At 41.4% G+C, this 26,455-nt stretch overlaps 1 protein-coding gene across 15 annotated transcripts in view; it reads left to right on the top strand.

The window, feature by feature from the left end:
- Positions 1 to 26,455, top strand: part of nfasca (neurofascin homolog (chicken) a) — a 121,293-nt gene that overhangs the window by 66,565 nt on the left and 28,273 nt on the right. For 7 of the 15 annotated variants that reach the window (XM_046381333.1, XM_046381402.1, XM_046381391.1 and 4 more), the window contains exons 3-21: positions 2,808 to 2,982; positions 5,528 to 5,545; positions 7,178 to 7,283; positions 9,539 to 9,735; positions 10,176 to 10,298; positions 12,324 to 12,494; positions 12,810 to 12,857; positions 16,365 to 16,476; positions 17,836 to 18,020; positions 18,111 to 18,242; positions 18,792 to 18,935; positions 20,030 to 20,141; positions 20,319 to 20,485; positions 21,044 to 21,191; positions 21,626 to 21,750; positions 22,636 to 22,680; positions 23,186 to 23,287; positions 23,844 to 24,041; positions 24,419 to 24,489. In XM_046381333.1, coding sequence (XP_046237289.1) covers positions 2,889 to 2,982; positions 5,528 to 5,545; positions 7,178 to 7,283; positions 9,539 to 9,735; positions 10,176 to 10,298; positions 12,324 to 12,494; positions 12,810 to 12,857; positions 16,365 to 16,476; positions 17,836 to 18,020; positions 18,111 to 18,242; positions 18,792 to 18,935; positions 20,030 to 20,141; positions 20,319 to 20,485; positions 21,044 to 21,191; positions 21,626 to 21,750; positions 22,636 to 22,680; positions 23,186 to 23,287; positions 23,844 to 24,041; positions 24,419 to 24,489 — 2,298 coding nt within the window. In that variant the 5' untranslated portion in view covers positions 2,808 to 2,888. The remainder of the gene's footprint in view (positions 1 to 2,807; positions 2,983 to 5,527; positions 5,546 to 7,177; positions 7,284 to 9,538; positions 9,736 to 10,175; positions 10,299 to 12,323; positions 12,495 to 12,809; positions 12,858 to 16,364; positions 16,477 to 17,835; positions 18,021 to 18,110; positions 18,243 to 18,791; positions 18,936 to 20,029; positions 20,142 to 20,318; positions 20,486 to 21,043; positions 21,192 to 21,625; positions 21,751 to 22,635; positions 22,681 to 23,185; positions 23,288 to 23,843; positions 24,042 to 24,418; positions 24,490 to 26,455) is intronic. The other 8 variants (XM_046381445.1, XM_046381369.1, XM_046381359.1 and 5 more) reach the window with 5 other exon arrangements.

Here is a 26,455-nt window from a genome sequence, read left to right as displayed (position 1 = left end):
TCATCATAAATCAGCCTTCTCTTACCTGACTGACAACTTTTCTGACCTGCTCTGTGATGCTTTGAGTGTTGACTTTCCTGATCCTGAAAGTCTGACTCTGGCCCACCCTTATCAATCACCACTGCATGTTGAGCAGGTTGTGAAAACTATTAAAAGCCAAAAAGCCAATGCTATTATTCCTCAGGTTCAGCATGTAGTCTGATATGTCTTGTGGACAAGTAAATAAGTAGTGAAGAGTAGAAAATGTTGCTCTAACTGAGGAGCAGTCTCAGTCTATCTGGAGTAGTCAATAAATCAAAAAGCCTTGAGCCACCTGTTGTCCACATTTTACATGAACACTTACCACTCTTATCCAGCGCTGATATGACAGTCATGTTTCATATTTTGGGAACTGTTGACTTTCCTGCTGAGATTTAGATGAGATGTAGTTTTATAGGGGGTCATGTTCTTGGCCCGACAGCCTCCTGGTGACAACGTATCTGTTATTTTCCACTGCCATGTGTAGTAATGTGTAGTATGTAGTATGTGACGTTCACTGACCCTTTTTCTTGCCTGCATGTGCACTCAGCCTCAGTGTGTCACTGTGTGCTATTATTTATAATGCACTGCAGTGAGTGGAGAGGGTTCCACATGTGGAGAGAAACACTGACCTATTTCAGTGCTTCCACTGCCAAACTCTGTCTTCTCCATCCATGCCTTCCTCTTTCTCTGTCTTCTCCGTCCATGAATCTCTCTCTCTCTCTCTCTCTCCTTGACTTTTCTGCTGATTATAAATCTGCAATGCAAAGCAGATTTCTGTCTTAAGGCTTATATTGGACTGCATGGCATGCTTTTTCCCCCTAATCCCTTCTCTCTACTGTTCTCCCTCTTTTATATGTGCTTGGCTTGCGTGTGTGTGTGGCTTTGTGTGAGTACTGAAAAGAGTGATGGTAATTAACAGAGCTTGGGTGATACTGGTCAGGTTTAACAAAGTACATGGTCCCTGTGCATCTGCATTTATGCATTTCAGTATGTGTGTGTGTGTATGTGTGTGTGTGTGTGTGTGTGTGTGTGTGTGTGTGTGTGTGTGTGTGATTGGCACCTCTTGCCAGCCAATGTGGGGGTATTACTTCCCCAGGGGAAGATTAGCTATTTAGTTGAATTGTGTTGAATTGACATACCACCAGATGGTTTATGCATAATGTGTGTGTGTGTGTGTGTGTGTGTGTGTGTGTGTGTGTGTGGTAGGTGTTTGCAGGTTTGGGGTAAAATCTGCCCCCAGGCCAAAAAGCTGTTGTGAAATCAGTGTGTTATTGCACAGCTCATAAAGGCTGATTTTTCATTTGGGTATTTTTGGAGCACAACAGTTTAAATGATCATCAGGGAATAGTGCTGTAAGAATTATCTTAATGGAGTTCAACAGTGCTGCTGACAGGCCTCATGCTCATCATTGTGCAGTAGGTTTTTAGTCAGTAATAATCATTATGGTAAGATTTCTTTGAAGACCACATCTATAGTGAATTATGGGGGCATCCATAGTGCATTATAATGCATTCATGATGCTTTATGACTACTTTCATAAACACACATAATGCTTTCTGATGCACTATATCAACAGTCATAAAACATTATGGATCTCATTTCTAATTAACTGTAAGTTCAAGTGTCTTATGGATGCAGATGTTTACTGATGGGGATTATAAAACATTATGACTTCTGACACTCATGTATACACACCTCAACAACACATTCAAGATGGGCTCTTTATGTTACCATAAGTTTTTGTGTACCATTTCACCGTATATCTTGTTTTTCTCTTTCTTTGGTAATTGTTAGCGCATTTAATATTTTAGATGAGTGATGTGAGTCCAAATTTCTGCTAGGAAGGATTTTAATCTCAATCTTTTAATTAAGTGCTTTAATTGTAATGGTTTTGTAAAATTTCCATTCATCTTTTGTCCATACAGACTCAGAAACAGTTAAGCGATTGTTGCCCAGTGCAGTCGCAGTCCTCGTCATCAGCTCAACAGTCCTTTCTCTTATGTCGCATTCTTCACCTTCAGCTGGTCATATTATCCTACAGATTTGAAACCTTATGATAAACACTCACCCACCCTCACACTTCACCTTTTTTTTAAAAATAAATATCCTGTTGTCATAGCTTTGAGCTCTGATGTGATTAGAAGCAGAGTGAAGGATTGATCGCGGTAGGAGATGGCAGCATGAGAGACAGGGATTAACAGTGGGCAGGTGGTCCTGTTATGGTTGCCATGAGTACACAGACCTGTCATGTGGAGGTGGTGGGAAATAAATTAGAAATCTTTGGCCTGTGGGCTGACTGCTGAGTAATGCGGCAGGGAGAAGAGATCTGACCAATGGGTGAAGAAAAATATGGATGGCTCACAAGTTCAGCAGAGTCAATCAGCACTATGTTTCATTTGTTTCTAGCATTGTCTTGATATCAGTAAATGGCTATATTCATATATATATACTGAATGATGGACATTTAAATGATGATCCATCATCGTTTCTGCATAGATGAATTAAACCATCGTGCTTTTTGCTGCTGTGAAGCAGACTGTGATGGAGCCTGATCCCACTGCGAGAATCAGAGCCACAGAGCACCTCCTTGGCTTTGTTTCTGGGCTGCTCTCTTCAGGGAGTCTCACAGAGGCTCAGCTGTGAATGTAGGCCAGACTCGACACACTCTCGTGCCAGAATAGATGCACAGCTACACACACACACTCACAGTTCATACTGTACATATACTGTATGGTCTACTATGCTGTCTTCATCCTAAACATCTATGTCTGTGTCTGTACACACAGGTACTCTGTGCATCAGTCAGGGGAACCATCTAACCAATCAGGAGTGGTGAGGGGCAAGGCCAGCCAATCGGAGGGGGAGAGATGTTGGGGCAGGGTAGGCATGTGGCCCTGGCTCTCATGTCGTCACTGCTGCTGCTGTGGCGCGACGCAGCACCCATCGAAGTTCCGCAAGACCGTAAGTCACATCACGTTAACACTTGATCATCATAACAATATACTGCTTCATATCACTGGGTGGATCCCTGACTGCAAATGTAAACACACACACACACACACACACACACACACACACACACATGCACACAAGCTCCTTTTTCACATGAAAAATGATTTGGGACTGAGAGAGCCCCAAGGACACATGGCTTATATGTCCCATACACACACATACACACACTTTTCAGCAGTCAGCTGTCAACTGACCCCCCCCCTCCCCCATGGTGCCATCTCTCCCTGTGTTTTTATTAGCCTGACCTTTCATCCCTAGACTTATGATGCTCTATTGATCTGATACACACACATGCACGCACACCCCACCTGACAGAAGCCATTGGGTAATACTCATATAACCCAGTGACCTCTTCTTAATGTATTCGCCACACTGACAGGCAGGGATTTTATTTATCTCTGAAGAAAATATAATCAGTTGGTCACAGATAGATCCAAGTCATGGTTCAGTATGACAGGGCTCAAACACGTAGAAACATAGAGTAGAATGTCCTCATTTACACAAAGAGGAAGCCTTTTGATCTGAAGGGGTTCTAAAAATATCTAAAAATAATTTTATGTAATTTGAATAACAGTTAATTGTTCTTTCCCTGAATTCGGCAGTTCTAAGCTCTAAACGGACAGAGATCCCGCTCACCAAATGTTTGCACTTGTTTGGACTAACATTTTCCAAAATATTTAAGTTTAAACATTATCACATATTTATATTTAGAACAGCAGAATCAGAATGAGGTATTTGATTTATTTATTGATTTTGTATTCCAGTAGGTCTCAAAGCACCTGCACGCAGTTCCAAGACTAATATTAATGTCTCATCAGTGTCCTCTCGGTAGAAGTACTCATCAGATTTAGCTGATGGCAATCCACTTTTCAGCTTTGCAAATGCACATCGTCACATTTTCGAACTGAAGTCTAATGCTGTATGACATGTTAAATTATCAGAGCTCACTAAGGCAGCACATGCTCCACAGTGTGCTGATGGTTTAATTCAGATGGCAGTAATGAGAAGACAAGCCCCATCCCCCTCTTTCCCTTATGTCTCCTTATCTGCTTCACAGCAAACTGCACTCTTGACCTTTATTGATGAGTGCTTTCCACACACACACACACACACACACACACACACACACACACACACACACACACACTATCTCTCTCTACATAGTGATATCTAAAGGACATTTGATGAATATTGGTTCAGTTGAATAAATAGGTCTGTGAAGCTATAGCTGACAAAACATCAATACAAACTGAATCAAATACTTGCAGGCACATATTTGAGCATATATACATGTATACACACCTCATATCGAGGCTCATCTGGAACTGTCTTCACATCCACAAGGTCAAGCTCCTGGCACAGGGTGGCTTCATCTTTGTGTGTGCATGTGTGTGTGTTCCCATGTGTGAGTGGGGAGGGGGCTTAAATCACAGTCAGCGAGAGTCTGGCTCCATTTTACTGCTAAATATCTACACATCAAGGTATTTAATATCTGTATGTGACACTTTGAAGGTGACACAGGGAGTATGCAATAAGAGATGATCAGAGTGCTGTTAGTACTACTCCCTTTTTACTTTAGGAAGAGCTTTTTGCTGTTGGTCTTTGTTTTCTGAATGAGAAGCAGTTACTAGATGATCCATCACAGTGAACACGTGCTTTGGCTTGCTCAGATGTGCTTTTAAAATCTTATTAGTTTATAGTCTGTCAACTAAAAAGATATGCCACACTGGCTGTTGTTGTCAAACCTGTGATAGCACTACTGAAAACACAGGCACTTAGTTTAAGGATGGAAAAAATCAAACATTTTTAAATATTTACAGGTAACTTGTTCCAGTTAGAAGGAGCCTGAAGCGTAAAGATAAACACGGGACCTTGAAGAGGATTTGACTCGAGTGAATGATCCTTCGTGAATTATGTGATGGTTAAGGAACAAAAAATGATGACAATGAAGTGAAATAAAATCCTGGTGATTGTGAGTAATGAGTTGGAATGTTCTTCAGATCCCCAGCAGTGAGGCTGATAGGCTGAAGTCATTAACACTGGGTCTGTAGTCTTGGACCATCTTTTGTGTTACCTTGATACCAGGAAAACATCAGTTGTAAATGAAAGTGCTTCATGTGCTGCAAATACAGCATGTGAAGATTTAAAAGCAGTTATGGTCCCGATTACCTTCCACTCTATTCAAATTTGAAACCCACAGTATGATGCTGCGTTAACGTCTTTGATGTGCGACTGATGTGTAACTTGCGTGTTGTCTTTCTCTTCCTTACTGCTCAACTTTTGCTGATGTGGGACCTCCCTGCAGGTGAGTCCTCAACTAACTCAAAAATTCACCTCACTAGTTTGGAGCCACTGAGCAACAACATCATATAAAATGATGAATGTGCAAAGTTGTGACATCAATTTAGATATGTCTCTAATATGATTAACAACCACATTACCATTTGTTCCATCCTTGTCTCTGTCTCTCTTCGGCTTCACGCTGGACTAACAGCCAAGATCCTGCAAGACCGTAAGTGTTTCTTTTTAACAAGTCACTGCTGATCTTTAACTCATCTAATAACTTACAGCTTGCAGCTGGCAATGCTACAGTAGAACTTGTGAAGTTGACTGTGAAAAGGAACAGCTAGTGTTTACAGTTTTCCTCCTCCTGCTCCAAAGAGGCAAAACATGTGCATACAACAGATTTAGGGAACATTCTGTTGATTACTAAAGACAAACACAATTTCTTGATTTATTTACTTTGCAGTGTGTCAGTTTTTGAAACATGGCCTTGTATCAAATCCTCAGCAATTGTTAATGGATGAAGATCAGAAGCAGTAATCAGTGTGCATGAGAAAAACAGTAATATGGCAATACAGCATTCATAACTCAGGGGTAGTTCAGAATATGAGTCTTGGAGGATGTAGTAAAGGCTGCTATATTGGAGACTCAGTTCCATACTAATTATCTCTCATAGCCTGGCTTTTTATCACAACCGAGCATACTATAAAAATACTCTCATGGTTACCATAGCAACGTGAAGGATATGTATAATATAGGCCTTTTTCAGTTATGGAAGAGATTAGCTGGAGTAGCTTCCCTTACAGGGCAGAACTGTTCCCTCCCCTCTCTGTGTCCTCTCTCTTAGACAGGAATTCGCTCTTCCAGTCCGCTCTCATTGCTTTCTGTTAGAGCATCAAGCTCCTCCTTTAATTTAGCAGACGGCGGGCTCTCTGAAGCGCCTGTTATGTCGTGTTGCGTGTACAGTATGTGTGACTGTGTGTATACAGTGTTAGATTCAAAGCCCTGCAGGGCTCAGTGAGCTGGAAATGCAAAAGGGCAGAGAGATGCTGGCTCCGTGTTGCGTCTATACTGTTTAGGGGTTTGGCTGAAGCTAGCCATTAAATATGTATAGTAGAGTGAACACAGCTGGAGTGGTGGAAACTACGACCTGTTTATTTCTCTTATCATGATGAAGGCAGGTTTAGACTGATGTATGGATCCGATGATGGCCTCAAAGAAACAAAAAAGGATGAATCATAAAGTTAAGGCAATATTCTGTACTACTATGAATGGCAAAGTATCAAAGCCTAATATTTAAGAAAGAAAGAAATAATCAACTTTATTGACAGTATATATATTTTTACATACACATACTGAATTTGACTACTGCATTTATCCCATCCTTAGTTGAACACACACATTCAACACCTGGCAAATTACATGCAGTGAAACACACACAGGAGCAGTGGGCTGCATCAAGCGCCCGGGGAGCATATTGGGGGTTAAGTGCCTTGCTCAAGGGCACATCAGCCGGCTAATGAAGGGGGGGGGCATTTTTGCCATTCTTTTTTTTGCATTAATCACTCCACCACACCCAAATTTTTCCTGCCCGTCCGGTGGGGGAATCGAACCGGTGACCCTCCGCTTCTCCAACCTCTAGGCCACGGCTGCCCCGTGTCTTGTCTCTAGAACTCTATTGCTGCACAGGAACTAAAAACAAGACACCAGTGAGCCACACTGTTGCAAACTGATCTCAGCAGTTATTTTGATGAATGCAAGCTTATCACAAGTGATATTTAGCCAAGCAGCGTCCACATGTTGGATGTGTAAACCGCCTTCTTTCTGTAACCTTGTGTGTGTCTCTCCCATCCTCTCCCAGTGAAGCAGCCCCCCACTATAGTCAAACAGTCAGTGAAAGACTACATTGTGGACCCCAGAGATAACATCATCATCGAGTGTGAGGCCAAAGGCAACCCAATGCCAACGTAAGGAGTACACACACACGCACACACACACACACACACACACACACATTTATCTGTCTTCTCCTACTATCTGTCACTTTTAAGCAATAGCGCCAATAACAGAGACACAAGCAGATGATGTAAAACCTATGAGATCTATCAATTTTGAATTCATTGTTTAACCCATGTTTATTTGTTTGTTTTTAAGTTGTATTTAAAATAACTATTTTACTTTTAGCAAGGCAGCAATTTTTTTTTCATTTTCATATTAAACATGGAATGTTTTTTTTTGTTTTCACTCTTCCTCTTTAATGCATTGGGGGTGAATGAAACTTAATTTTGTGCTGCTCACAGAAATTAAAATTAACATTTTAAAAAATCAACAGCGATGTCTCTTTCCCTGAAGACTGTCCCCCCATTCTTATACAGATCTTATTGTGGACAGTTGTGTTTGGAACTGCTTCCTAAATGGTAAATTAGAAACTGTTATTGTTATTTCATTTTCCAACCCTTTACCCACACATACAAGAATGTGAAAGCTCCTCGCATTTAAATCTTAATACAGAAACCACTCTGGATTCTGCTTTTCCCATAATGCAACTCAGTAGCATCTTTGTAGTCTTCAGGCCTAACTCTGCAATCCTCTGTAAATCAGAAGTCGATCCCAGTCGGTATAAAACAAACCCACGTAAGATTGATGTGATGTCAACTTGACAAACCGACAGGCTGTGAGCTGTGAGCACCAATCAGACGCAGCTGGGGAGTAATCAGGAAAATGCAGCACAGCTGAGGACAAAACAGTCAAGGGAAGATTCATGTGATGCCACAGTCCTCCTCTTCTTCTTCTTCCTGCTGTCTATCATTTATTCTTTTCACCCAGGCTAATTGTGTCTCTTGTTTCCTCGTTCTTTTCTCTCCTCTGCTGCCTTTTGTCACCTCCGACTGTCTGTCTGCCTTTGGTGTGTCCTTGGCTGCCCTCCTGTCTCTCTCTCCCCTCATCCATCCCTGTCTCTCTCTGGCAGTGAGACATATTAAGAGTGACAGTGCCACTCACATGTCCTCTTCTGCCACAGCCCCCCCTCTGTCTGTCCGTGTCTCTCTCACACCCACCCATCCTTTCTTCCCCTTCAGCTGAATAGCATTTTACCCCAAAGCTCCTTTCTTGCCCTCTAACAGCCCCATAAACTCAGTGTGACACCTGTCTACCTGCCCCCTGCAGCCTTAACCTGACAAGAGGTCTGCTGTGCTTTTTGCTGCCCTGCCTCTCTCTCTCTCTCTGCTAACCCCCACACTGTCCTCCCGATGCCGTCATCACTCTGGCTGATGTCTGCTGCGGCTGTTGTGAGAACAGTCAGCTTACACTGTCTGCTCAGAATTTTTTTGAATTCTATTTCTAGTTGTTTGCTGGAAAAAAGATGAGCCCATAAAAATGTGCATGCACACTTTGGGTCTCCAGTGGTTACATCACTGGGGGTATGACCAGCTCAGGACAGTGGTACATTGTTTATTTGGAGACAGACTGGCTTTACGTAAGAGACACACACATACACATGCACACCCATCTAGATTCTGTACACACACACACTTACACAACCAGACAATAAGGCCCTCACAGCCTCTCTCCCATGCACACATGCTGACTCTCCCCTTCCTAGGACAGGCATTGTGCTCCAATAATGCACTCAGTTGACTATTCATGCTCATGAAACATTCAGCGAATGGGATCGTTCACTTATTCACTTGCAATCAGTCTCTCACTACGTAACACACGCCACAACATACACACACACACACACGCGCATATACACAACTCTGGTCTTGAGTGCTTCAATAGTGGCCCATTGTTCAGGCTCAGCACTGTGTTGCACCTCAAACATCCCCATCTCAACTGTAACTCGCCTAAAAATGACAGGAAGTGTCTTTATAAATCCCTGCTCATCACTAAAAATAGAGGCGGGTTATGTAAGTATATTCCGTGTTCTTCAGTAATCAGGGAGCCCTCTGGAAACACCACATGGAACAGGATTAAGCCATGGTAACTGTTACATGCACACGGAGAGCATGTGGTGGGCTCTATTTGTGAGCTGCTGTCATGTGCCAGTTGAGTAATTTAAGATGGTAACCGCACGACAAACCAAACACTTTCGCATTTTCTGGATGTTGAAACAATTAAAGACAACATGGCAGTAGCCCAAACTTCATGCAATAATAACTTTTGGCGTGCTTTGGTTCAAGTCATAATGCTAATCTCTTTCATTCGCTGTCTCCTGTCTCAGGTTCTCATGGCGAAGGAACGGGAAGTTTTTCAACACAGGGAAAGATCCCAGGGTGACGATGCGAAAACGCTCGGGAACTCTGGAGATCGGTTTCCGAAACGGAGGACGACCAGAGGACTACGAAGGAGAATATCAGTGTTTTGCCAGCAATGAACTTGGAGTTGCTCTGTCCAACAAAATCCTGCTCCGGGTCTCCAGTAAGAACACATTATTACACAATATTCATACATTACATGCACATTTACATATCACAGGCTACAAAGAAATATGTCTCAATCCAAGCGTTATGGTGTCTTATATTAGAAAAGCTGAGAAGAAAGATCAAATTATGATGAGACATCAGTTTTCTTTAGTATTTATTATTGTTATTTGTTGTTATTTTTTATATTACAATGGGACTGTTCTTGCCTTAAAATGTGTTTTGGCCACAATAACATCCAGCAGACATGCCTTACGTTTTGTCACAAGTTGCCAATACAGTCAGTCTGTAATCATCGCTAACAGTTTGGCAAGAGACTCTACTGTCTGACAGAGCCTTGTCTGACATTCTGATATTCTTATCAAATATGATTTTTCTCATTTCTGTCTTCCTTCTTTTCACTCCCATCGCCTGCCTTCCACCGTGCCCACCCGTCAGAGGCTCCTCTGTGGCCTAAAGAGGTACTGGAGCCAAAAGTGGTGACCGAAGGCTCCCCGCTGGTTCTGCACTGCAACCCCCCACCAGGCCTGCCTCCTCCGTTCATCTTCTGGATGAACAGTGGTGAGCACCGATTACATAGCTATACACACATACACACTGAATGTATTTCTACTTCTCCATGTAGTGTGTTTTGTCTGTGTGCCGTGCTGATTTTCTTCACTGCTGTCACTGTGCAGTGAAAAATGGTACCATCCCTCATTGTCTGGTGACACCTTTTTACGCCAATTGAGGAAAAGGTGCATTATGAGCCTTTTGGCTTCTTAACTGAGCACCTGATCAGCTTGAGAGCATCATTCGTGAGGATGCCATGTTTTATGTTTTTATCCCAATCACCTCAAGTTAAGTCAATCAGCACTGTTAAGGAAAAAGCAGTCTAGGTGCTGAGAGGTGCATTTTTATTATTACTTCCTTTGCATTGTGAGGTCTTTCAGGTGATCTAGTAATCAACCAGTTTGTGTCCAGTGAGCTCTGACAACAATACTTTCCATTAGTCTTTTCTCCTTCGTGCTCTCTCAGCAGCTTTTAGGAGACTTTTTTTTAGTCTCAAACCACTTTTGACTTCCCTCCAACACTTTACATTGTATTGTCCTTCTGCCAGTTGTACTTCGATACAGTACTGTGTGTGTGCATGTGTGGATCAGTGTGTGTATTGTGTATGTAGAACTCATTTCTTACCAAAAACCATCATTTTATAGCCATAAAATGGCACTGTTAAAATCACCTTTAAGGCCAATTCTGCTGCCTTTTTTTTTTTTTTTTTTTTTTTGAAATGTAAACTCCAACTCCATTAGTAAAAAGCAGTGACATTCCCTCCTCTCCCTCAACCCACACACACACACAAGTTCACTGACAGTGTAAACATGGAGAGGAGGCTCACATGTTTCATTATTATCAAACCTCCACTTTAGGATTTGTCAGTTGCCGTTCGTAAAAACACGTTTCAAAGCTACTTTCCGGCTCAATAAAGGGAGACAGAGAGAGAGAGAGAGAGAGATGAACAGCAGCAGAGTTTGAGTGAGCTCCATGTGAATGGAGAGAGGGAGTGACGTTAGCATGAACAAAGCAGGTCTCTTATCTCTTTGAATCTTTTGTATTCTAAGAAAGAAGAAAAGACTATTTACCTGAAATACTTAAATGACCTGTTTGTGAGAATTATTTCCATTACAGCAAGACTATTATTATGCATATTAATACAAGATTTTCCTTCCAGTTAAAATTGTAGATAGTACAGCTATAGGACCTTTCACCTCATATGAACTCAATGACAAGTGTACATCACACACATATACACGTCATGTCATGTAGCCTAGATACTGTAACTGTGATTAGGACTGCTGGCCCGGCTGCTGATTGGTCCTGGGGCACTGTCTTGATGACCATACGGCTCACGTCAGGTGGTGCAGAGTGTGGATGGCGGTCTGTCTGGATGTCTGTGTGGGTGCGCTGCAAGTTTACCGTTTGCCTTTAGCAGCTGTAGGATGACACATCAGCAGGGTTACCAGAGCGAACTTAAACAGATGTCCAACTGAGTTGTATGTAGAAGTATAATGATATTTTATGATATTTTTAGACTGTGGCACGAGATGCTTGGTTACAGGGTTACTGAGGCAATTTGATATGGCACTTCTAGCAGTGTAGTGACAGAGTAGCAGGGCTTTCAATAAAATGGTCAATATCTAAGTAGGTGAGGCTGTCATATATTTAAGTTCCTAGTGCAGATCATTCTGTGAACAGCTGGTAAACATGCACTTCTTTCATATTCTATACACCCACTTTGAAATGACTATTACACCTGCACAATTAAAAGGGAAGTATAAAGTAATATAATAAATACCATAACATGCAAAATGTAAATACTTGGTTTACACATTTGCAAATGATTGAATCCTAAAAAGTATAGAAAAAACTCTACAGCCAATCGTGCTGTGAAATCTCCGAATGTGTCATGAATACAACTGCTGATTTAAAACTTGAATCTACGTGGTCCCCATTCACTGGTGGTGTTAGTTTTGCTTTAGTCAAAATATCAGAATAATCACATTGTAATATCCAACTCTCTGTTTCTCCTCCTCCTGTGTCCTTCAGTTATGATTCCCATCCCCCAGGATGAGAGAGTGTCCATGGGTCTTAACGGAGACCTGTACTTCTCCAACGTTTTGGCCAAAGATGCTCATAATGACTACAGCTGCAACGCTCGCTTCCCTTTCACACACACCATCCAGCAGAAGAACCCCTTCACACTCAAAGTTCTGACCAGTGAGTAAACACTAGACTAACACTGTATGAACTCTTTGCTCCTGTTCTTTCTCCGTGTCTGCTCAACATATTGTCTTCACACACAGCGGTCCAACCCAATATGACATATCCCCATCTAGAGGTGATGTTATGACATGACATGAAGTCCAGCCCTCAGGTTGTTGCATAATAGAGAAGACAAAACATTGGATGCTCTCAAAATAACATGAAATCTTTTGTTTCAGCTTTGTTCAACTTGACTTGTGTCTCCAGGTTCTCTGAATGTGTTTGTGTGTGGACTGATGAGCCAGTGTGTGTTTGTGTGTGTGTTTTCAGAGGAGCAGTATAACAATACATCTTACAATTCCACTGACCCCAACGGTGGTGAGTCACTTCCTGTCAGGACAGCTGCGCTTCCTTAGTCATGTCCCACGGTAACATGAAGAGCACACTAACATGCTAGCTTGGTGACACTCAAGTCATCCACTGACCTCTGACTGACCTTAGACACAGATCTTCTAACTGCTCTCTACAGGGGTAGGATTCATTGCGTGGCTTCCTGTAGATAAGGGCTTTGTTTCTTTTAAGGGATATCTGTTTTTTAATTTTAAATGCTTCTGCCGTCAATATTAAATATTTTTTAAATTGGACCCCTTTTGAGAAAGAAACATTTCAAAATTTACATGAATTCATTATTATTCTTGTGCGAGGAGAAACTGCAGAGGAATTTCCTTCTTCAAATCCACTAAAAACAGAATGCATCATTTACAAACTGTGTTTACCAACAACAGTTCATACAATAGTGTAAAGTACTGCTCCTTGAAGTGCTGTTTTCCACTGTAAGCTCACAAATGAAAATTTATCCAACGCTGACACATGATACAACAAATCTACCAGTTACTGACCATTCATTTCCCTCCCATTTTTCAATCCATTGTAGTTCTGAAAACACAGTTGAATTTGTCCTTTAAGTGCTTACAGTATGCCTTAAATCATCAGTGTGTGATGAACTGAGTTTCAGGATATTTTAGAGGTGTTGAGTCATTTCATTTCATGGCTGAACACTTTAGCAGTCCATATTTTTCAGATTGAAATCCATGGAGCCCATGGATTATACAGTATTTTTTTTTTTTAAACAGATATTCTTTTGATTGAAGCTGCTGGAATGGAACATGTTAAAGTCTTAAATTGTTGTCTTTTATTCCCATCAGATTGAAATATATTCACTTTCAGTTCAATTCAGTATATTTATATAGCGCCAATTCGCGACAAAAGTTATCTCATGACACTTTCCAATTAGAGCAGGTCTAGACCAAATTTTGTAATTAATAATTCTGTATTACAAAATAATTACATTTTGTAATACAGAGAACCCAACATTCCCCCTTGAGCAAACACTTGGCGACAGTGGTGAGGTGCCTTTTAGAAGAACTGAAATATATCCACGGAAACTCCCAGTAGCTGATGGCAGAAACAATATAATGCAGAATGTTGCAGCAGAATGCAATTTTTCCTAATCAATCTTTTAAACACAGAAACAAATCAAATGCTATATCATATTTAAAGTAGGATTGGATGTGACTCCCAATAAAAGACAAACCAAAATTTCTCTGACCCTAATATACACTTTCACAGTGGAAATAAGAATTAATCTCATTAGGCCATAATCTCTTTATTCCACCTTTCACTCAGTGTTAAATGATCACACATAATGAATAAACATTACAGTAATTAACACAAATTACTTTTGATTCAGGTATATTGCGCATAGAGAATTGAGTGTGTATATTCATTTTGAGACCATAGCCACTGGGAAGAGATCAGCCAAAGTGGCAGCATATGTGCCATTTGCTGAGCTGGGGGGGTTTGGGGGGGCAGTGAAGCCCAAGGATAGATGGACTGCATCCCTGAGGGAGAAGATGCTCCTTGTGACAGAGCAGACTGGCGGCTCCGAGGCCCAGTGGGACTGAAGACACCGACGAGGCTCCAGCACAGAGGAGGATTAGGTCACATGATGAATATTCAGTCTGGATTCATGCTGTGGTCATTAGTAGTCATATATGTATGGAAATAAAGCCAGCCGCCTCCTGCTTCTGCTCTGAAACACATTTCTATGTGAGTGTGGAGGAGTGATGGGGGCTGTAAAGGCTGCTGAAGTGCTCGCACACAACCACTCAAACACATGCTCACAAGGTGGCTACTTTATCTTGACCAACAGGAAAACACGAAAACAAAAAGCACACTCTTTTTTGCGGAATCTAAAGAGGTCTAAAGTTGCAGTATATCCCGAGGATTCCTGTCAGCATCATCAGCAGCGTGTCTGTCATGTTTCCAGGGCACTGCGTTGCCATAGCTCCCATTACAGCAATGGTGTACATAAGCACTCAGGCATTCACTACCACTTACTCTTGATGTCTTCTTTTTTGGTTTGTTTTCTTCTCTTGTCATTCTTTTTCTCCTCTCAGTCTAACTGACAATAACAGATCCTCCTCACCCACTCCTGTATATTTACCAGCCACTGGAGAAGCTAGCCGCTAACAGATGCAGTAATCCCGTACAGATCTGCATGACAAAGGATGCTAATGCTAAATTAATCCCACACACTTCTCAGCAGGCTGTAGCTCTCTGCTGACTGGATTTTATATCACGGCGTTAACAGCATTTGAGCTGGGATTGGATCAGACTGAAAATGTGCAGTCTAGAATTCTAAGTAATGATCAAGCGTCGATAAATTAAAAAGCAGCTCATTGGCATAGTTAGTTGCTTGCTCACACAGAAAAACTCACTTCTCAGATGCTGTGAGGGTTTACAACTTCAAATGTTGACTGTTTTCATACGAAATCTGGCATGGGACCTAAATTTAAGTTGTCACAGTTGTTGCAAACTTGAACAACACCTGTTTATAAAGGTTCCCTTTTGATTGCAAACCCAAATGTACGGAATAGTTTCGTCATGACTGTAGTTTATGTGAAAATAAAAAAGGTGTATTGTACATAGAACAGAGTGAGGGACTTTACACTCGACTGCAGGCCTGATTAGAATGCCTCATACGTGTCAGTGCTGAATATGCAGACAAAGACTGCACTTGGCAGTTTGCTCACATCCCAGACTACTTACTTTAACTGACTGTTTGATTCATTTATGTTCAAACGTTTTATATGTTCAAATGATTGTTCCAAACAACTGACAGAATACTGATGCTAAACAACCTTCCAAATTTTGTTTAAAAGCACCTGCACATTTAGCATGGGTTTAAAATGGATCTTTATTGTGCTGTGAATTATAAAAGGCCTGTAGCCAGACTGCCAAATAACAACAATGTTCACTTCTAAAGACTCCGGTTTTGGCAAGGCAACAGTTACAAAGCTGCTGCAGCTTATTGCTTTAGCCAAGCCCTATGGGAAGATTTAAACATAGAGTGGAAAACTAATGCCATTAACTGAGTGACCTTAAGTATACATCAGTTTGAGGTTGAACTAATCCTGTTACAAAAGACAAACTGGACAACTTTTATCAGCTGCTTTACTGAAGCTTTTAATACCAATCTTTGCCATCTCTGTTCCCTTGGCAAACATAAAGCAAGATCAATGACTCTGTTGTTGTTTCTGTATCTCCTAATGTCTTCCTGTGAGAAAAGCCAGAGGGTGTAAAACCTGTTTACAGGCTGCCTTGGCCTCACAACAAACAGCAGAGAGAGCCAAAGCCTGGCAGAGATGGAACACAGCCACAAGGAAATGATCAGAATAATAGTGTTAGATTTATGTGGCAGTGCCTACAGAGAGGATGTTTAGCTCTTAGGAGGAAGTGAGTCATGGTACAAATATAAACTGTAGTGCTCCTGCATTTGATTCTGAATGTGTGTATTAACCTCTCCATGTTCCTCGTCTGCAGGCCGCAAAGTAGCCGAGTCCACCCCAACCTTCCTTTCACCTTCAGGGAGCGAGAGCTCCAAAATGGTGCTACGAGACGAGCGACTGCTGCTGGAGTGTATTGCTGCTGGACTGTGAGCTCTTTCTCTGCATTTTTTCCAATTGAAACTGAATATGAAAGTGGGTGTGACTAAGTGAGTTTCAAGAGATTCACAGCATATAGGACTGTTCATCTCCACTAGACCTGCCTCATCTGTGTTGTTACATCAGGAGGTTAACAGGAGAGAAGTGAATAAATTAGACCACAATATGTAAATAACAATTTTGCCAACTGATGTTCACGTAGAGCAGCACGGTGGTGCAGTGGTTAGCACTGTCGCCTCATAGCAAGAGGGTTTCAGGTTCTGGTCTGGGCCCTTATATGTGGGGTTTGCATGTTCTCCCTGTGCCTGCGTGGGTTTTCTCCGGGTTCTCCGGCTTCCTCCCACAATACCAAAAATACCATGCACATTAGGTTAATTGGCTACTCTAAATTGCCCCTAGGTGTGAGTGTGAGAGTGTGTGGTTGTCTGTTTTTGTGTGTCAGCCCTGTGATTGACTGGCGACCAGTCCAGGGTGAACCCCATCTCTCACCTGTAGTCAGCTGGGATAGGCTCCAGCTCCCCTGCGACCCTGACGGATAAGCGGTATAGAAAATGAATGAATGAATGAATGAATGAATGTTCAAATATAAGTATATGAGTGACAATAGCACTATGCTGGTCACTATGGCCCTGAAGCTAACAGAGTTTATAGACAGCTAGTCACCCAAACCACATCTGATTGGGAAAATATATGTATAAGCTTATACACGTAATTCAGGATGAATCACAGTAAGAGACGGAGGTATATAGATTCATAAACACAAAAATGGTATGATGATAAGATAGCAGAACAATTAATACTTTTGGAAATACAAATTTGGGAATTACCTTTTTTATTATCCATCTTTAAAAACATGTTTGATAAAAAGACAGACTGTGAAAGAACAAATTATATAAAATATAAAAATACAAATAATAATTATTTACACATAACATCTGAAAACAATTTCAAAAGACTGATTTACAACGTCCTTGCATTATTTACAATGGGACTGCTATACAAAGGATCATAAACTGTTCCAGGATCTGTCTTGCCTCTAACATTGTTCAACAATCTTCGTAAGAGACAGGCTATGTTCTTCCAAACAACTTTAATAATTAATAAATCCCAGCACTTCACAGGTAATCGAAAGTTACAGGTTATAAAAGGGTTCTGATATGATGACTGAGAAACTGTCTTACAAGCACACCAGTCACATTCAGTATTCAGCTGTATTGATTTGATTGGTGCACAGAACTGTGAACCTAATGGTTCAACTAAATGCAAACCTATGACAGTAATACCATGAGTGTATTGAGTTTCACTCTCTTTCTCATACTTTCTCATGTCTCTCTGTCCTTCCCCTATAGTCCAACTCCCTCCATTAAGTGGTTTAAGAAGGGCGGTGACCTTCCAAGACAGAAAGTGAAGTTTGAGAACTACAACAAGACCTTGAAGATCATCAGTGTGTCAGAAGAGGATGCTGGGGAGTATGTATGCATGGCCAACAATCAGTTAGGCAGTATACGCCACTCCATCTTTGTTCAGGTCAAAGGTGAGCAGTTTACAGAGGTGTGTAAAGAGATATGTTTATACTAATACATGTGCTTGAGCTTGAGTTAACCAGGCTTCCTGCATTCCACAGCGGCTCCTTATTGGCTGGACAAACCTACAAATCTTGTGCTCGCTCCAGATGAGAACGGCCGTCTGGTTTGTCGGGCCAATGGCAACCCCAAACCTAACATCCAATGGCTGATCAATGGACAACCTATAGAAAGTATGAATTCTTTCTTTCTTAACATGATTATTGGACAGTTGGTTTCCACTCAAAAGGTTTTTGGCATATAACTTCATTTAGCTTAAACTATTCTGGTTAATTTCTGTCTGAGCAAGGCTAATACGACGCAAGTTTAAGTTGTTGTCTGCTGATTTTTTACAGCGGGACTAGAGGCTCCACAGTGAGAAAATCTTCTTTTTACTTTTTGGCAACATTTCTGTTGGATCTTTGATCATTCTAAAGTATCAAATCTTACAAAGATGGACCTTCTTATGAACAGGTGGCTTTCTTCAGGCTGAATGACAACTTTGTGCTGTTAAGAGAGTTTGATGAACAAATTGTGTGTATAATTATGCACTGACTATAAATATAACCATTTGAATGAAATCAAATCAAGTCAAATTTGAATCGTCTTCTATACTACTATAGTAGTATATACTATACTGTACTAGCCTTAACTTTTGATGTGCCAAGCAAGACATACTGAGTCATACTGAATTGATTTTTTATTGTTCTTCTGTGTTTCTCTTTCCAATGCTTTGCCCTCAGGTTCTCCCCCCAACCCAAGCAGACAGGTGCTGGATGACACCATTATCTTTCGCTCAGTGCAGATGGGAAGCAGTGCTGTCTACCAGTGCAACGCCTCCAATCAGCATGGCTACCTGCTGGCCAATGCCTTCGTCAGTGTCCTCGGTGAGACACACAAGGGAGAAGTTGATTTCAAAATGTAGGACCAGAGTGGTCTCCCCGAATAACGGGATCTTGGCAAGATCGGATTCAGGCGGAAGAGGTTGAAAATAGGAGGCAGCAAAGCGTCAGGTGCCAGGAAAAGCCCTTTTATTTTCCCAGAACACGAGGTTTTCACAGCCAGACAAAATGCAGGAATAATGCAGGAACTAAACACCGATAACAAACACTCACAGTAACACATGGTAGTTCTCCCTAGGAACAACAAGAGCAAAATGAGGCTCCTTTAAATAGGGCTGCTTGTTGAGCCAAAATGGTCCAAACCATTATGGAGGGGATAACCAACAAACATAAAGGTCCATCCAATACACTAATCATAATAAATAAATACAAAAAAATAAATAATGCATTATTTAATTTATCCACACACCAAATATTTACACACCATACAATAATTTTACACAAACACCACATAGCCAACACCATAAAAAATGTAAACCCCCTGAGTGCAATGGGCCGTGCCCCCTTGCCCCGTGCTCAATAAAGTCCGCCCCTGCAGCGGCGCGCGCTTCCGCAGAGGAGCAGTGGAGTCGGACCGGGAGTGCAGGTGACTGTGAGTGTATGACAAACCAGAGTCTTTACAAACTGAAATGAAGAGGTGGACGAGTAGTGGGTACCTCACCACACGCCTGGATGCTAAACCGGGGAGAAAACTGACGTGGGTGAGTTGTGGTTGTGGTGAGTGAGCGACGCAGCGGACTGAATTTTCAGCGCCGAAGCGTCCATGGCGTACGTTTGCTCTGTAACAAGATACATTTTGTAAAATAGAATGGCTTTGTAGATGAGAAACTCATTCATGCTGACTCATTGCTGGTGCTGTTAGTGATACCTGGGCTTTTCCTACTAAGACAAGTCTGAATATTTGCTCTGCCGGGGTAGAAAGTTTAATACTTATGACACCTTGAATCATTGCTGAATCCAAATGGAGCACTGATTGATTAAACTGTTAACATCTTTAGGTTTCATGTCACTTTACAGAGGTAAAATAGTTGTGAGAGATGAAGTGGTAAAGGTGTGACCCATGCTTTGTCTGTCTGTAGATATGCCGCCGAGGATGCTGGGTCCCAAAGATCAGCTCATTAAAGTCATTGAGAACAATCGCACTTTCCTGGACTGTCCCTTCTTTGGTTCTCCTCTTCCAGAGCTACGCTGGTGAGCATTTGATGCTCTGTTGTTTACATAAATCCCAAAATACCATCACCCTCTAAAAACCCCTTCCATGTGTCCTTCAGCAAGATACTGACTTCATACAGCTGTTCTTTATCATTGAAATTTTAATGGTTCATGTTTTCAGTCACGTCCATGTTTGTGTGTTTTCTGTCTGTGTAGGTTTAAGAATGGACAGGGCAGTGGACTTGATGGCGGTCAGTACCGTGTTTACATCAACGGGACCCTAGAGATCAAACGGGCCAAAGCAGAGGACGAGGGCACCTACACCTGCGTGGCCAACAGCATCCTGGGCACCGCCAACATCCAGGTCCGCCTGGAGGTCAAAGGTCAGACATTACAGCACTGCTCTCAGACCCATATGACGTACACTGTTATGACACAGCATTCAAACTCTACACAGTGAGATACTGATATGACATCATTCTGTGACCATGTAACTTGACGTCATGTTCTTTATTATTATTATTGTTATTGTTGTTATTGCTGTTGTTGTTAATGTGTGAAATACGAAATGATTTCCTATTTTTTGAGCCAAACAGCCTAAACTATTGGATTATATTTAAATCTCTTGCCCTTTTAATTTAATTGCCTCATTTTACTGCATAAGCTGGCAAAATAATCCATCAGAGCATTCAGGTTAAAACTGAAGGGGAAAAAAATGAGCTAATCTGCAAAGGTGGTGAGACAACTTTTTATTTTTCAGTTCAGTTTTTTTTTGAGTTCAAATACAAAGCACATAATTTTAACATCAATCACACTGCTCATGGAAATAAGTTGTTTACGGATGTAATTATCTCCTGGATGCATGTAAATATTCATATAGTATGTTTATATATGCGTGTGTGTGTGTGTGTGTGTGTGCTCCTCTTCAACCTCAACCCCAGAACCAACTCGTATTGTTCGAGCCCCAGAGCACCAGTCACCTACCAGGGGTTCCGCTGCTCGCTTTGACTGCAAGGTGAAGTCTGATCCCAGCCTGCCCATCACTGTGGCCTGGACCAAGGATGACAAGCCTCTCTACATCGGATCGAGGTAACAACCTACACTGACCCTAAAACGTCACAGATGCTCCCATCTTGCAACAAAACCATGTCACAGTCTCACCATCCAAACAGAGGCTTTTCCAGAAAAAAAAAATACCTCACCAGCTGGGAATCTGAGTTTCTTTCATTCATTTTTGTTTAATTACATGGTCAGTTCCTTCTTGGTTGTCCTTCAGTAATTGTCACATACTGTGATAAATAAAGGGCCTATATGTCTGTGTAGATTCTCAGTCATCCAGGTCATCCTGTGTAGAGGAGCTAAGTTGGGTCTGCCATCTAGCCAGTAGGTTTAATACCTGGGACTCCTGACCAGTTAATCAGAACTGGAGAAGCCTTTTGGATGAGAGGTGAAATGTTTTTGCTTTACACCCAATTTGAAATGCTGATGTATAACAATCAGTGCTTTCTTTGTTTGCCTCCCAGGATGAAGAAAGATGAGGAGTCACTCACCATCTCCAATGTGAATGAAGGCGATGAGGGAACATACACCTGCACTGTTGAGTCTGAGATAGACCAGGATTCAGCCTCAGCCCGCCTCACTGTGTTAGGTACACTCACATGCAGAACAGTGGTGGAACAAGAACTTCTTCAAACCCAAATATGTCACAGAGACTTGCTTTAACCCGCAGATTCATTGCATCAGCTAATGTAAACCTTTTCCTGCAAAGAAACTTCTAATTACAGCTGTCATTTAGTGAAATCAGTTATTTTGAATTAATTACAGGAGATATCATCCTAACTTTGGAAATTCTTCAGTTAGGACAGTTTTGTAAAATTGTGCTATGATAAAACATACTTCTCTATGACACACATACGCACAGTCACAAAATGTGTATTTTTGTTATATTTTCTCATTTAGACCATCTTTTGATATTTACTGTAAATGTCTTCAGTTTGTCTTGATACTTTACTATTTTTCAGCTCTGTGCCATCAAAGGGGAATCATGCATGTTTTATTGTTGCTGGAGTTTACTAAAATACTTGCCTAGCTTAGCTTAGCTTTAACTCTACTTACTCTCACTGATTTAACAGTTTGCATGCGATGTATGTAGACACATGCAGAAAGGGCTGTAGTGGAGCTATACTGTAGACTCAGTTTGAGAATCCCGTGTGACCATTGATTTGACATTGGAGACTTTTGCATTAATGATTTGCGTTTGGTTAAGTGACCTCCTGGGTACACAGAGTTTACTTTTGAAAAATGGTAAAACTGGCATACATCAGTGTCTCAAATATAATCATCAGTAAAAAAAAGTCTCAAATGTAAATATGATGATTACATGTCTCAAACTGGAGTCAGTGAAGCTGACTTACATTCATACAATGTGTACCAAATGAAACCATTGTGCTCCCTTGCTGCTTACTGGCTGGTAGACTAACCTACAAACTCTAACCTTTATACCTACTTCCTGGTCCTTGACCCTGCCCCACAGAGGAAGCCTCCCTCAACCCCTCAGTCTCTAGTGCCTTGCCTCCAGGTAACACACAGCTCAGGTGGAAATCTTTCTTTCATCTGTTTTTCTGTTTCCTTTCCTGTTTACTTTGTTTTCTTCTTCTTTTTTCTCTGCTTCTCTCTCAACTTGTTTCTCTGTTCCATTATAATATTTCTATTAAAACGTCACTTCATTACTTACCAAAGATGATTTTTTTTTTCTCCATGTGTGTTTGATGGAAGATACTGATTTAAATACAGAATGGATGTTTTTATATGCATGCATTGCAGTCTATCCTGTCAAGTCATTTAGTCTCATGTTAAGTCAAAAAATGTTTGTCCAGACTGTTCATATGGTCCAGTTTGGGACAAAAATCCTACTCGTGCCACATTGTTTAAATTTAGACCAGAGATTCAGTCACTGGGTGTCATAATGAAAAGTTAATGTATTCACGTGTTTTGCAGCATGCTTATTCCTGTCTGTTTCTGCTTGTAGAGTACAGCATGTGTTTGCTATGTCTAAGGTGAGATTACTCCCTGTTTCTCTGCAGACCGTCCAGACCGTCCCATTGATCTGGATCTGTCGGACCCAGCCGCCCGCAGCGTTCGCCTCACCTGGATCCCTGGAAAGGACAACAGGAGCCCAATCACACGTCAGTAGACAGACAGTCTTCATATACCTGTATTCTCTCACCTCCCCAGGATATCATGGAAGGATCAAATTACCCTGTAATGTTGCATTTCTCTTGTGTTACAGGCATACTAGATTTGCTCTTAGTCTCTTCACACAGCAGTTAAATGCACTTTGTAGACATATTGTATGAGTGAAAGAGAGCAAGAAAGATGAAGTTTTAGAGTTTTCTCCAGGTCACCATTCTCATTAAAGAACTGATTATCCAGTCATGCTGAAATTTAAAATACTAGTATTATATTTCTGTAATAAGGCAATAACTACAATCCATCAGAGAAATATGATTTGAGGGGCTTTTACTCATAAAATGATAACTGTAATGTGTATTTCAGAAAGGTCTGTAAATGAATATTTTGCAGTCAAAGTTAAGAGGAGATGAAATGACATTTACCAGAATACATAAAGCCACAAATACAGGTGGTCCACTCAGTGGGAGAAAAAGCTAAAAACCTGCTGATTTCTTCAGCTTTAATACCAAGTGATGTGCCTTTGTTCAAGCCAGTCCTGTGTCTCTGCAGAGTTCCTGGTCCAGTTTGAGGAGGACCGCTGGGAGCCGGGTAGGTGGCAGAACCTGTCCACTTACCCTGGAGACCTCAACTCAGTCATCCTGCAGCTCGCACCCTTCGTCAACTACCAGTTCAGGGTGATTGCCATCAACTCAGTGGGCCAGAGTCAGCCCAGCCACCCCTCACGGCGATACAAGACCAGTGGAGCTGGTGAGCAGCACCACACAGACAGACAGACACAAACAAAGACACACATTTTCATCTGAAATTATATTTGTAAAGACATATATGTTTTTCCATCATTTTCTATCTGTTCTGGCTAAATGGCTAAACTAAGTTTCAGTAAGCAACCAATTTCAGAAAGACATTTAATTATTATTTTAGAAAATGACATGTTGTTAATATGTTGTTAAACAGTGTGTAAGAAGATGTCTCATTAGTACTGTGTTAGTCTTCAAAATAAGCAGAACAACATATTCTAGAAACCACAAGTCAGGAAGTTTCAAGTCATAGACATGGGTGTTTGTTGGAGTTGGGGTGTTGGAGATGTTTTTTGATGTGAGTGCATTTTGTTATGCTAAAACAAGCCCCAGATGCCATTCCTAGAGGCCTTCGGGGGTGGGGTTCCAGGAAGGACAATATGGAGATCACTTGGGAGGTAAGACATGTACAAGGCAAGACATTCTGTGTAAAATTCATGACTCTTACGCACTATAAATTATTTGCAATACTGTCGAAAGGGTAGTATAATCAAGTAATCCGAAAGTAGTAGGAATAATTTACCGAGGATATATTGTGTTTCATTTCATTGATTTTATGGATTTAAAAAAAGCCCTGCCATACATGTTGTGCGTGTACACTGAATTCCTGGATATTAAATCATCAAAGTGTGCTGAAGTAGCAGATCACACATGCGACGGTGACGCGTTGGGGCTGCTGTGGAGGTACAGAGATTGTTCACTAATCAGACAGTCAGAGGTGCAATCCCTGGCCTGAGTGTTCAAGTGAATACGTTATTGCTCGTGACGCAGGTGGCACCCGCCTGGTACCCTCTGTCATCAGTGTGTGAACGCTGACTCATGTTGTAAAGCTGCCGTTGAGTTTAAGAAAAGGTTAAATTTTAGATATTTTCTTTCAACCGCTTCTCCCTGTGGGTGTCTCTCATTTTTCTGTGAGTCACTCTGTATTCAGTGTTTCCTCAGAGTGATTGTTATTTTGGATGCAGTAACTGTCTCATGCCTCTCGGTGCATGGAAAGCTGTTTTCTTCCTGCACTACACAATTCATATGTGAGCCTTTAAACTAATATCCTTTACATTTCAAACTGAACTCAAAATCCTGGAGTTGACTTCAAATGAAAGTTGTGAATAAAATCCACATGAACTGAATGAGAAATACTTCTCAAAGTAAACTGCCACATTTAGCTGTTTCTGCTTTTCAAGTCTGTTAAGAATAATAAATAAAATAGAAACAGTATATTCTGTATACTCTAAGCCCTTCCTGCAATGCAGTGCCTCCATCTAGTGGTGGCTGTGTGTTTAAACCTATCAGAGAGTTTTTGACCCTCTAATATTGCTGTGGCTGGTCAGTGTTGCAGACCAGCAACTGAGTCATCAGTGATAAGTCAGCAGCTGTTTGCTTCCACAGAGAGAGGGGAGAGAATATATGCCTGCAAGTATGAGTCTATGTTGTTATATTTCTGCCATTTTTACATCCATGGTGGAACAACACCCAAAATTTTGCAGATTCAAACCTCAGAAGGGCTCATAGACTGTATAGTAAAAACTGGTTTATGGACTACAGTTTTGAGGACTCAAGTCTGGCATGACAGCCTTTGCCATCTTGTTTTTTTGGTGACCATATTGTGGAACTGCAACTGCATTGCTACATCTCTTTCCTGATTGGATCTGGCTGAGAACCACACCGAGGACACACCGTAGTAGCAACTTACAAATAGCAAGTTATCCACACCTTAAAACATGCCCTGTTTTATTTATTATCTCTATTTACTCTAAATTAAACCAACATTTATCAAAAATTAAGAAACTGTTTGCTGAGGTAATAAATCAAGAGGCAAGTGGGGTTATTTTCTCATTAGTTTACAGGCAATCAGACTAAAAAAATGTAGGCTTACGGCATTTCTGCACTGGCGTCAGTATTCAGCTCCATCCACTTATTAGGACCCAGAAAAGTATTAACGTAAATACATTTCGCTAATTGCAGAAAACAGTGATTCATCCATCCATCCATTTTCTATACCGCTTATCCGTCAGGGTCGCGGGGGAGCTGGAGCCTATCCCAGCTGACTACGGGCGAGAGGCAGGGTACACCCTGGACTGGTCGCCAGTCAATCGCAGGGCCAACACACAAAGACAAACAACCACACACTCTCACACTCACACCTAGGGGCAATTTAGAGTAGCCAATGAACCTAATGTGCATGTTTTTGGTATTGTGGGAGGAAGCCGGAGTACCCGGAGAAAACCCACGCAGGCACAGGGAGAACATGCAAACTCCACATAGAAGGGCCCAGACCAGGATTCGAACCTGGAACCCTCTTGCTATGAGGCGACAGTGCTAACCACTGCACCACCGTGCCGCCCAACAGTGATTCAATAGCTGTGA

This window comes from Scatophagus argus, chromosome 3 (genome assembly GCF_020382885.2).
Source record: "Scatophagus argus isolate fScaArg1 chromosome 3, fScaArg1.pri, whole genome shotgun sequence".
NCBI classification, from domain to species: domain Eukaryota; kingdom Metazoa; phylum Chordata; class Actinopteri; family Scatophagidae; genus Scatophagus; species Scatophagus argus.
The sequence above is the reverse complement of the archived record's forward strand: the minus strand, read 5'-3'. Positions and strand labels throughout refer to the sequence as shown.